This window comes from Lepidochelys olivacea, assembly GCF_965140295.1.
Source record: "Lepidochelys olivacea isolate rLepOli2 genome assembly, chromosome: 6".
NCBI classification, from domain to species: Eukaryota; Metazoa; Chordata; order Testudines; family Cheloniidae; genus Lepidochelys; species Lepidochelys olivacea.
In genome coordinates, this window is record NC_140416.1 from 80552763 (window position 1) to 80565912 (window position 13150).

The 13150-nt window shown below is 40.9% G+C and overlaps 1 protein-coding gene across 4 annotated transcripts in view; it reads left to right on the forward strand.

Moving 5' to 3' along the window:
- The window catches only part of AKAP6 (A-kinase anchoring protein 6), a 403733-nt gene that overhangs the window by 289320 nt on the left and 101263 nt on the right, over positions 1–13150 (forward strand). For all 4 annotated transcript variants that reach the window (XM_084632749.1, XM_084632752.1, XM_084632751.1 and 1 more), the window contains exon 8: positions 4513–4661. In XM_084632749.1, coding sequence (XP_084488875.1) covers positions 4513–4661 — 149 coding nt within the window. The remainder of the gene's footprint in view (positions 1–4512; positions 4662–13150) is intronic.

Genomic DNA, 13150 nt, shown 5'->3' on the forward strand with positions numbered 1-13150 from the left:
GCAGCTGAGCTGCCTATAGACTCACTACATGCAATAATCTCTCAAGTCTTCACATGGATCTGATTTTGTGGGCTAGATCATCCCATTGCTTGGCAGTCCATAGGCTATTCATGATAAGTCCCTATTGTCTCTGTACTCGAGGGAATTAGTGTACTCTTAAAGGGATGGAGAGAGATGATTTTTATTAGACTTTTCTATGTGCCTTTAGAAATCATGCATGCATATGCCACCCACTTGCCTCAATGGGTCGGAGAACTTGATGGGACCAGTGGTGATGGGAGATATTCCCAGCAGCAAGGGAGGGAGACTCTCTAAGGGACATCAGGCAGCTCCTTCCCCTGGGAGTCTCTGGCACCCATTGGCCAGGTGGGGGAGGAAGGGTGCTGATTGGCTATCATTCCCCAGCTCCCAGGATTTACCTGGTGCAGGAGCCATGTAGAGCCCCTTACAGCTCCATTCTAGCAGCCCCACCCTACCCACCCTGAACTCGGAATGGGAATCTGGCCTGACAGATGCTGTGGATCTAGCCAATCGCTGGTTTGGGAATCAGGAAGGAATTTTTTCTCCCATGGGCCAACTGGCAGAGGACCAGGGAGTTTTTTGGCTTTCGCACAGCACCTTCAAGCCACAGTGGGTTAAGTAGGAACATGCTTAGTACCTAACTGAGGTACTTGGTTAGAGCTGTTTATTCATTGCAACTTGCCATCTGTTTCCAGTGTGGTTAAGAGAATAAAATGAACAGTTCCCAGAGGTAAAAGACCTGCGACATTGCTGATGAGCCTTGGGCTCATGATGTAGGGTGAGACCATGCTATAGGGTGGCCTTCCTGGGCTGAGATTAGATTTTGTAGCTTTCTTGGACCAAGATCAGACCCTGTGGCCCTTGCAGGCCGAGGGTCCCGCTCTGCTGCAATCCTCTACCCACTCATGGCGGGGTGGGGGTGCTAAGACTCAGAGAGAGCTGAGCCCTGGAGGGGTAAACTGAGGATTACGGTTGTCAAGAGTCCCTTATTATTGAAATACTATGTTGGCAACGGGTTATATGGGTTATATGGTAAGGAGCCTTGTAACTCCTGCACTGGAACCAATTAAATGTCTGGAATAGGCAAGTATCAGTGATGGGCAGGGAACGCCGTTCCTGTGTTAAAAGTTTAACAACATTTTCAGCCTTCCACTTAATTCCATGCGTCTGTCCTCATTTTGTCATTGTGTCCACATCAGTTGACATTTTGTACAGAATGTATTAGTACGCTCAAAATGTACAACTAAGAGAGGCTGTGTTACCTCTGTGTGTGTGTCTAACTTAGCTGTGTAGGAAAAAGTATACTGAAGGTGTAGGATGACTTGAGGGAGGACACTTTTGAACACTGTAAGCTGCAAAGCAATCAAGGGCGCCTGCAGTGCATTTTGTAAGGTGTGCAAGGGCCAATCCAAGAACTCTTAACAATTGCCTTCTCAGCTATGCAGCTTCTAAGATTGGAGTCTCCACATGCTAATGCCATATTTTTGCAAGTTAGCAGAACTTCAAAGCTGTGTAGCAAGTAGCTGCTTCTTTTTGTGTCCCCCCCCCATCTTTTTTTCTCTTAAGAGCTACAGAAAACTCTGTGGGAAAAATGTTACATGTGTGTATCTAAAATTTAAGGAAAATTTGTATGGCTATATTATATCATTTGAGAACTAGCATGTGTTCATATCATTAAAGACTCTCTCTTAATACATATGCAGAAGGTACCAGCTTTCAGGTTGCATGGAAAAATTTAATCATGGGCATTTCCTGACTTTTTTGAGTGCTTAATGTAGTTTTTTTGTATGGGTAATTTTTTTTTAATTTGTGAAAACAAGAAAAATAATTATTCTGCTAAATTAAAAATGCATCTTAATTTGCAATTCCATCCTCAAAGCGAGCAAAATTGTTTTCTTTAAACTTTCCAAAAGAATTCACCTCTAGGCTGAAAACAATCATGGGAAATTTTATTTCATAAGGTAATTGTTTTGGAAAGTTATCAGCCACTCACAATAGGGGTTTAGAATGAAAGTGCCACCTCAACCATAACTAAAATAAAAACAGCTAATGAATAAGTGCTTTCTGGCAAGAATAAATGAAAACTGCAATGCCTGATGTGGACAGTGAAGAATACATAAAGGCATCAAAGTGAGTAAACATCAAATGAAAGATTATCCATGTGGGTGAGGAATCCACTCCAGAAAGAGACTGAACCTGGAACCTCAGTAACCCACAGAAGGAAACTATTTGTTAAGCTAAAGGGAACTCTGCTTTCTCTGTTAGTGGTAGTCTTTTCTGAGATCCATAAACAGCAGTCTGTTCCACGGATTCCTTTTTCTTCAGGGGTCTCATCAAACTGCTGACCAGTCCCAACCTAGTTTATCTGATAAAACCAGATGAGATTAGGTATATTCAACCAGAATATTTTGATAATTTCACATACTCAGGTACTGCCTTTTCATTGGTAACTATACGTAACTTCCATAATTAATTAATCTTAGATTGTCTTTATACTTGTACAGTATATCTACTATCTTGTTATTTGAGTTTTAGATTGTTTTAAAATGTATAAATGGATACACAGATGACAAGTTGTTAAATTGAAGAGTGCTCTTGTGACAAGAAATGGGTGTTGAGCAGTGTTCAGCCTGCATATGAGATCGAAGTTCTTTAGAGGATATATACAGCACACTATAAACTTGCTCAATGATACTAAACAAAAATCACTTAAGGACCGAAAGATTGTCAGAATCAAGTCAACCCTCTTCAAAAAAGATTGTACATCTGTGAACACTTGGACTACAGCACTTTAGTGCATGATGAAATCAGTAAGGAAAGTTATGTATTGTGCATACCGTTTATACATATTAATTAGTTTTTTAAATAAATTTCTTTCATAATCAGATTTCTTCAAAGAAGGCAAAATGGACAGTCCACATTCAGGACTACATACTCTTCAAATATAATGCTTTAAAATAAAGCTTTATGTTTTACTTATTTGAGCACTGAAAAGCACTGGAAGTTTTTTTATGCTCCAGCTATTCAGATGATGGATGAATGGATTTTCTTAAGATTGTCCCAAAAAATCATATCTGGGTTAAATCCAAACATTAGAAGTTTCACTACAAGCAGTGATTTTTGGAGAAAAGCTATAAGCAACTGAAAAAGGAAGTTAAAATCTAAATGGCATTTCAAAATTAGCTATAATACGACTTGGTAGAAAATACATCAATGCTAAAACAAGTTATAAACAAGTTTCACATAATCCAGGTAACCACAAGATTATATAAGTGTCCAAAACTTCTTTCAAGCATATGTTGCTGGCACTCTTCTATTTTTTCTTCCCAGTCCAAACATGGCCCATAATATGCATCCTCATTCTGGGCTTTGGAAATTTTCCCTTTTTTAGCACTTTTATCTTGGCACTTTTTCTCTACATCACAAATGGCTGTTATCATAGATAGAAGGCACTGTTATCCTCTGAGCAGAGAGCAAACACTTCTCTTTCACTGCTGTTTGGAGTGTGAAAATCATTTCCAAACCAAGGTTTCCTCCATGCTAGTGCATTCATCTTGCTGCCCTACCAAGTGATTGACTCAGCATGCTATTACTAATAGGAATATGGAATTAAGTTACAAAGAGGTGACGTTTTTGAAGCTTATCAGAATTTGTTATGTCTCTGTTTTTATTTTAGTGCACCCTTACCAAAGGAAAACAACAGCATATTGGCCCCAAAGTGCTTTTGAACTTATCTTTCCCTCTGTTCTTCTCCCTGCTACCCAGGGGCAAACACAGCAAAAAACAAACTTTATTCCCATGTCATCTGGTGCTCTGACTTCCACAATTCAACTGATCACCACAGCTGCAATAAATAAAACGTCTGTTCAAAAAGTTTTGATGCCAAAAATTATTCAACATTCTTTTGGCTAGGCACATAGACTGTTGGAAAACAGCACATCTAACTTATTGCCTCTTCCTTGCAATCAAGATTTCTAAGTAATCACTGGAAACTAGGTAGGGGAAAATAGAATGTGAACAATGCCAATCCCTTTGTTTTAATTTACAATTATTAATTTAACAAAACAATGGAAGTATAATTAAATCTGAAGCATCGTCAACTTGTTAGCAAGAGATGAAGATGAGCTTCTGAAATGTGCAAGAAGCTTTATTTTATATATTTATCTGGATTTTTTCAGAATGTGATATTTGTAATATCTCTTGCTTGCTCACACACATACAGGCATTTTTATTTAGCAGCTTGCTGGATATACATCTCATGGGACATAAGGGCCATTCTTTGATAAGAACTTAAATGGTCCAGTTGTAACACTAGATAATATACTGTACTATGATCTGAATTATAGGACCAGCCTTATTAAGGAAGAAAGAAATTATGGTGTGATTATTCCTCTTGGTTAAATTGTTTGGTATAGTCCAAAAGTAGTCATTTTAAATGTATTCCTTCGGAATGAAAACAAAACGTGTTTTCCTCTTTTTTTCTTTCTCTAGGCTGAGGTTCAGCTATGCTATCTGGAAGCACAAAGAGATGCTGTTGAACAGATGTCCTTAAAGCTGTATAGTGAACAGTACAACAGTAGTAGCAAGCGAAAGGAAGAGTTTGCTGATATGTCAAAAGTTCACACAGTGGGAAGTAATGGGTAGGAAACTATTCTTTTTGTTGTTTATTCTCTCTGATCTGTGCTTTTTTACATGGTCTTCTTTCTTACTGCTATGCTAGCCAGGATTTTTCCTCCTTAACCAAGAGACAAGGTAACATGCTATGTATATTTATTGTCCTATTAATTAATGCAAAAATTAATGAGTTCTGAATAATTTAATCTCCATGAATTGCTTTGCTCCTAGAGCTACCTAAGTTTTTTGAATAGCAGCCCATTATCTACATGAGAAATTTTGCGTACCCTTAAACTTCAGCCTTTACTAAGCCTGTTATGTCATGCTTTATTTCTCTTTATTTCTTAATTTCTTCTGATGCTTTCATATTTCCTACTATGTTTTTTCCAAAGACTTCCATGACATGTCAGTATCTTTTTATAACAAACTTCCTTAGAGACCATTTTACTAGATCCTTGGTAGGTGAATGGGAAGCCTTTCATTTCTGGTTTAAATATGGCCCAGTTCAGTACTGACTGAAAGCTATAAGTACTAGAACTGGATAGGAAATATTTGATTGAACATTGTTTCATCCAAAATTGCTGATTAGTCAAAACCAGAACTTTTAGTGAAAATATAGCTGTTTTGACAGGAAGGTTTCTCAGATCCAGAATGGAATTTTTGGTCAAAATGATACCAAGCAAGTATCCAGAATAGTTTGGTGATTAGGGCCCTGTGAGGTTCAATTCCCTGCCTTTCCACATCCTGGGTGAGTTCCCTAACCACTGGAATGTCAGGGCAGTTGTTCTGACTCTGGGACAATCAATATTTACAAAAAGAAAAGGAGTACTTGTGGCACCTTAGAGACTAACCTATTTATTTGAGCATGAGCTTTCGTGAGCCGTATGGAGTGGAAATCTATCAACTGCATGAAAAAACTTGTACAGATACAGACAGACATCATCTTCCTTTCCAAATGCAAACAGATGGACATCGTACCAAAAGGACTGAAGGTAAAAAATCCATTACAATCTACATACCACACAGACTATGCTGACAGCTTGTGCCACACGCTCTCAAAGAAACTGCGGAATCACCTGATCAACATCCTCTACAGCAAACAGGGAAAGATTAAGAATGAGCTCTCAAAAATGGATACTCTCATAAAAAACCAACCTTCCACACAAACTTCCTCGTGGCTGGATTTTACTAAAACTAGACAAGCAATTTACAACGCACACTTTGCTTCTCTACAAAAGAAAAAGGACACTAAACTTTCTAAACTACTACATGCTACAAGGGGCCACAGCGATGGTTCCCTCAACCCACCCAGCAATATTGTTAACTTATCCAACTATACTCTCAGCCCAGCAGAAGCAGCTGTCCTATCTCGGTGCCTCTCCTTCTGCCCCTCCACCCCCACGAACATGATACAGTTCTGTGGTGACCTAGAATCCTATTTTCGACGTCTCCGACTCAAGGAATATTTCCAAAATACCTCTGAACAACATACTAATCCACAGATGCCTCCCTACCAACACTACAAAAAGAAGGATTCTAGGTGGACTCCTCCTGAAGGTCGAAACAGCAGACTGGACTTCTACATAGAATGCTTCCGCCAACATGCACGGGCTGAAATTGTGGAAAAGCAGCATCACTTGCCCCATAACCTCAGCCGTGCGGAACACAATGCCATCCACAGCCTCAGAAACAACTCTGACATCATAATCAAAAAGGCTGACAAAGGAGGTGCTGTTGTCATCATGAATAGGTAGGAATATGAACAAGAGGCTGCTCGGCAGCTCTCCAACACCACTTTCTACAAGCCATTACCCTATGATCCCACTGAGAGTTACCAAAAGCAACTACAGCATTTGCTCAAGAAACTTCCTGAAAAAGCACAAGATCAAATCCGCACAGACACACCCCTGGAATCCCGACCTGGGATATTCTATCTGCTACCCAAGATCCATAAACCTGGAAATCCTGGGCGCCCCATCATCTCAGGCATTGGCACCCTGACAGCAGGATTGTCTGGCTATGTAGACTCCCTCCTCAGGCCCTACGCTACCAGCACTCCCAGCTACCTTCGAGACACCACTGACTTCCTGAGGAAACTTCAATCCATCGGCGATCTTCCTGATAACACCATCCTGGCCACTATGGATGTAGAAGACCTCTACACCAACATTCCACGCAGAGATGGACTACAAGCCGTCAAGAACACTATCCCCGATAATGTCACGGCTAACCTGGTGGCTGAACTTTGTGACTTTGTCCTTACCCATAACTATTTTACATTTGGGGACAATGTATACCTTCAGATCAGCGGCACTGCTATGGGTACCCGCATGGCCCCACGGTATGTCAACACTTTTATGGCTGATTTAGAACAACGCTTCCTCAGCTCTCGTCCCCTAAAGCCCCTACTCTACTTGCGCTATATTGATGACATCTTCATCATCTGGACCCATGGAAAAGAAACCCTTGAGGAATTCCACCATGATTTTAACAATTTCCATCCCACCATCAACCTCAGCCTGGTCCAGTCCACACAAGAGATCCACTTCCTGGACACTACAGTGCTAATAAACAATGGTCACATAAACACCACCCTATACCGGAAACCTACTGACCGCTATTCCTACCTACATGCCTCCAGCTTTCACCCTGACCACACCACACGATCCATCGTCCACAGCCAAGCTCTACGGTACAACCGCATTTGCTCCAACCCCTCAGGCAGAGACAAACACCTACAAGACCTCTATCAAGCTTTCTTACAACTACAATACCCACCTGTGGAAGTGAAGAAACAGATTGATAGAGCCAGAAGAGTTCCCAGAAGTCACCTACTACAGGACAGGCCTAACAAAGAAAATAACAGAACGCCACTAGCCGTCACCTTCAGCCCCCAACTAAAACCCCTCCAGCGCATTATTAAGGATCTACAACCTATCCTGAAGGATGACCCAACACTCTCACAAATCTTGGGAGACAGGCCAGTCTTTGCCTACAGACAGCCCCGCAACCTGAAGCAAATACTCACCAACAACCACATACCACACAACAGAACCACTAGCCCAGGAACCTATCCTTGCAACAAAGCCCGTTGCCAACTGTGCCCACATATCTATTCAGGGGACACCATCACAGGGCCTAATAACATCAGCCACACTATCAGAGGCTCGTTCACCTGCACATCCACCAATGTGATATATGCCATCATGTGCCAGCAATGCCCCTCTGCCATTTACATTGGTCAAACTGGACAGTCTCTACGTAAAAGAATAAATGGACACAAATCAGATGTCAAGAATTATAACATTCATAAACCAGTCGGAGAACACTTCAATCTCTCTGGTCACGCAATCACCGACATGAAGGTCACTATCTTACAACAAAAAAACTTCAAATCCAGACTCCAGCGAGAAACTGCTGAATTGGAATTCATTTGCAAATTGGATACTATTAATTTAGGCTTAAATAGAGACTGGGAGTGGCTAAGTCATTATGCAAGGTAGCCTATTTCCCCTTGCTTTTTCCTACCCCCCTTCCCCAGACGTTCTGGTTAAACTTGGATTTAAACTTCGAGAGTGGTCAGCTTGGATGAGCTATTGCCAGCAGGAGAGTGAGTTTATGTGTGTGTGTGTTCCCCTGGGGGGGGGGGTGAGAAAGCCTGGATCTGTGCTGGAAATGACCCACCTTGATTACCATGCACATTGTAGGGAGAGTGGTCACTTTGGATGAGCAATTACCAGCAGGAGAGTGAGTTTGTGTGTGTATGGGGGTGGGGGGGGGGTGAGAAAACCTGGATCTATGCTGGAAATGGCCCACCTTGATTATCATGCACATTGTAGGGAGAGTGGTCACTTTGGATAAGCTATTACCAGCAGGAGATTGAGTTTGTGTGTGTGATTTTTGGAGAGGGGTGAGGGGGTGAGAGAACCTGGATTTGTGCAGGAAATGGCCCACCTTGATTATCATACACATTGTGAAGAGAGTGGTCACTTTGGATGGGCTATTACCAGCAGGAGAGTGAGTTTGTGTGTGTGGGGGGGGCAGAGGGTGAGAAAACCTGGATTTGTGCTGGAAATGGCCCAACTTAATGATCACTTTAGATAAGCTATTACCAGCAGGAGAGTGAGTTTGTGTGTGTATGGGGGTGGGGGGGGGGGTGAGAAAACCTGGATTTGAGCTGGAAATGGCCCACCTTGATTATCATGCACATTGTAGGGAGAGTGGTCACTTTTGATAAGCTATTACCAGCAGGAGAGTGAGTTTGTGTGTGTGGTTTTTTGGAGGGGGGTGAGGGAGTGAGAGAACCTGGATTTGTGCTGGAAATGACCCACCTTGATTATCATACACATTGTGAAGAGAGTGGTCACTTTGGATGGGCTATTACCAGCAGGAGAGTGAGTTTGGGGAGGGGGGCGCGGAGGGTGAGAAAACCTGGATTTGTGGTGGAAATGGCCCAACTTGATGATCACTTTAGATCAGCAGGACAGTGGGGTGGGAGGAGGTATTGTTTCATGGTCTCTGTGTGTATATAATGTCTACTGCAGTTTCCACGGTATGCATCCGATGAAGTGAGCTGTAGCTCACGAAAGCTCATGCTCAAATAAATTGGTTAGTCTCTAAGGTGCCACAAGTCCTCCTTTTCTTTTTGCAAAGACAGACTAACACGGCTGTTACTCTGAAACCAATCAATATTTAGTTATTTATACAAACTAGAACAGCGCCAACAGGAAAGATTGGGAGAGACCACCCTGAATTAGGCACATGAAGGATTTGAACTTGGGTTTCCCTTTTCCCAGTTGGCTGCACTGACCAGCAGACTATTCTACTACAGGCACACACTGTGTCTCTCCTTTTGGTTTTTCATGAAAATTCAAAAGGTCTCAGTTTCATCCCAAATGGTATCTATTTGGGAAAACTATTTCCCAACCAGCTCTAATAATTACTTTAACTGTTGTCTGTTGAGATTTCTGTGTCTAATGAGTTTGTCATCTGTCTGATTCCATGCCAATAATCTCTTCTCCAGCAGTTCCCACTGTAGATATATCTTCCACATTTACAAAGTTTGCATCGTCACTCATTCCTACTATAGACAGTCCCCCTTGAACAGGCTCCATAAGGACTTGTTTCAAACTTCCACTGATGCCAATGGAAAAATGCCCTAGCTCTATCCCCATGATCTGAATATTTCCCTCCCCTGTAGTGATGTCTAGATCCATAGCTGATCTACCTACTGCAAACACTCTGGCCACAATCCATGGTGCATAGCTTTGTCAGGGCTAACTTTCAAAGGGTGATGCAACATGTCTTTAATTTATGGGCATTCCTATGGTGCTCCTAAACGTAGTACCTTATCATAGTATCAATGGCAAGCACTGCACATGTAAAAGACAAAATTGTACATATAAATGACAGCATTTTAGATGTTTAACCTCTTGCTTAACATCCATAAGTCAGCTATTTAGCAATTAAGATTGGAATTTTCAAAGGGGCCTACAGAACAAAGGGCGCCAGTCTTCATTGACTTCCATATCAATGGGCTGTGGAGTGTCTAACTCTCTCAGGCCCCTTTGAAAATCTAACCCATGAGGTCTGCCCACATTCGATTGCAACTACAAGATTAGGAGCTGTTTTTTAATATTTGGCCCTCAGTGCGCACATATCCAAATTTTGTGCTTGCTATTGATACTATGATAAGGTACCATGTCGAGGAGTAACATGGGAATGCCCATATATTGGAGACTTGATGCATGGCCTTTGGAGCCTGTTCAGGGGAGAATGCCTACAGTGGGAACAAGGTAAGAATGAGGACTTGGTGAATGGGGGAGATATATCTACAGTGGGAATAGATTAGAAGTGATTAGGTGCAGGGAAGAGATGGTTAAAGTGGAACCAATAAGGTAGTATCTGCAAATTGGAAAGTCTCTGAGGTGGGAATACAAGGGATTGGGGAATGTCTGCAGAACAGGGATAGTTACAATGAAAATGAGGAGGGATCAGTTAATGTCTGCATAGGAATGGCTATGGAGGGAATGAAAGAGAAACGAATGGGGATCTGCTGCAGAAGAACAATGGCCACCGTGAGTGTGGGAAGAGTTCAAGAGGAGTAGTAGGGACCAGCTGCAAAATGTTGATACTTACATGGGTTCAGATTCTGAACGCCCTCAGAGTTGGTGGCGTGATATCAGAGTTTTAGTTCAGACTCATGTTTACCGTGTTCAGCAAACTATTGCACATGTCTCAGGACCATTTCTTGCAGCCCTTTGGCAGTAATCATTAGACGGTAGTTAGGACTGCAGGATCAGGCTTTGAGTGCATTGACTGAACATTATGGAATGCTCCAGATATGCACAGAATTTAAAGCAATGTTATTTTTTAAAGCTGTTATGGTCAGAAATTTGATTTCTTCTATAATATTTCAATAGCATGCTTATGGAAAGGAGATCCAACAGATGACTCAAAACTCGAAAGAATTTTTTATCTGGTTGGATTTTTTTTTTTTTGGCAGGCATACTACTATGCTTACAGTACTTCTAAATGCCATGTGAGCTATGCCATCAAAGAAATAATACAATCTGGAGGTATGTGTTAAACATGAAAAAAATGGCTGATGGAAATAGCTCCACATTCTTTTTTATTTATTAATGGCACAGACAAGCTGGTTTTCTCATAAGAAAGGTGCTCATGAATTTTCATTCAAAATAATAAATTGATGTCCATACTTTAAGAAATATGTTTAGGGTTCAAGGGATAAGCCATGCAATTCTGCATATCTTATTTCCTGTTTACCAAGCTAAAATATACCTTAATGTCATTACAAACACTGTGTTGCTAACATGACTTTAGTCTATTAACCATAAAACTATGTTGAGGAAGTTTTAGTTATTTGTTTTTTAACACTCCTTGTTGCATTCCTCTTGGAAACCTTTGGGTACCTTTTATTGGATGAATATTTTGGACCAGAAACACTTGCTCTACATTTTTTAAAGTAATCAGTGGACTTGGTTAATGCACCAAAATCAAGTCATTTTTGTAATTCCTGCATCTAACAGATATACAGTATTTCAGAAGCTGAGCTTCTCTTGATTCTGCCTCAGGCAAATGTGAAAAATTACCTGCTGCACATAGAAAAAATGGATTCTGAATATAAAAGGAATATTCAACCTAACAGAAACGTTGACAGCTATATTTTAATCTTAACCTGTCACAAAACCTAAATTTGTCCTATTTTGTTAAATTCTGTTATCTTATACATTTTTATCAAATTAATAATAGCTTATACATTTTTTAAAAATTGAATATGTTTAAAAGCAATGTTTTTTTTAACAATTCATAGTTACGTCAAACCATATTTTTGACAATTCAAAACCAGACTTCATAATAATTAAACATAGGTTTGCATAGCAAAATTTAGACCTTGGTCCAGATCTGGAATTTGAAGCCCCCAGTGTGCGAGACATGTTTGGATTAGAATTTTAATTCTGCTCATTAAATTAAAATTCTGATCCATTTATGGGTTTTGATTCTGAAATATCCACGCCATACCTACTCTGCCAAATGAGTGGAGTGTTTGGATCCAGATTTTGGTTCAACCCATCACTAATTCTTGGGCTAGTTTCTCAGCTGATGAAAACTGAGAAGACCTTGGAAGCCAGTAGAGCCATATCAATTTACACCAGCTGAAAATCTGGCCCCTTGCCTGATAAATTATACATCTTTAATAATCCGCATTCTACCCTGTCATTTTTTATGAGCTGGGATAATTTTTTGAGGAGACATAGTGTCAAAAAATTGAGTATTGAAGATACAGAATGGTTAGGCTCTCTGAGGTTTAGGTAAGGATTCTATTTCACTGCATTCTGAATACCATGGACTTTATTCATGAAGATTATAGTTTTATATTAGTGTGACGGGCTGCCCCACCCCCTTTCTGGATGCCACCTGATGTACTGGGGTACCACTGAGCCCACCTACTCCACCAGTCTGGGTTCCCTTACACTATCCTGCTGAGCCAGGCCTTCAAGCTTCTCCCACATTCATACAGGTAGGGACACACCCAGCTGCAGAAAGACACAGACACTGAAATCAGCACTGTATGGGAAGGCTTCAACTAAGGAATTGCCCAGCACTCAAGTGCACACCCCCTCTAGAGTGTAAACCCAAAATTGTATCGTCTTGTGCTGCACAGAGAACTGTACAACATAAACTCATGATAGTCGCTCCCTCCCTCAATGTGGAGGAAGATATACACAGCTTTTTGCCTCCACCCCGGTTATGAATTCCACGGTTGTGGTTTTAGAGAAAACAAAAACACGTTTGTTAACTACAAAAGATAGATTTTAAGTGATTAAAAGGGATAGCAAACAGATCTAAGCAGATTACCCAGCAAATAAAACAAAAATGCAATATAAGCTTAGATACTAAAGAAACTGGTTACAAATAGTAATTTCTCACCCTAAATGTTGTTTTAGGCAGATTGCAGAGTCTCTTGAAGGCAAACTGCTCTTGCTTGCAGCTT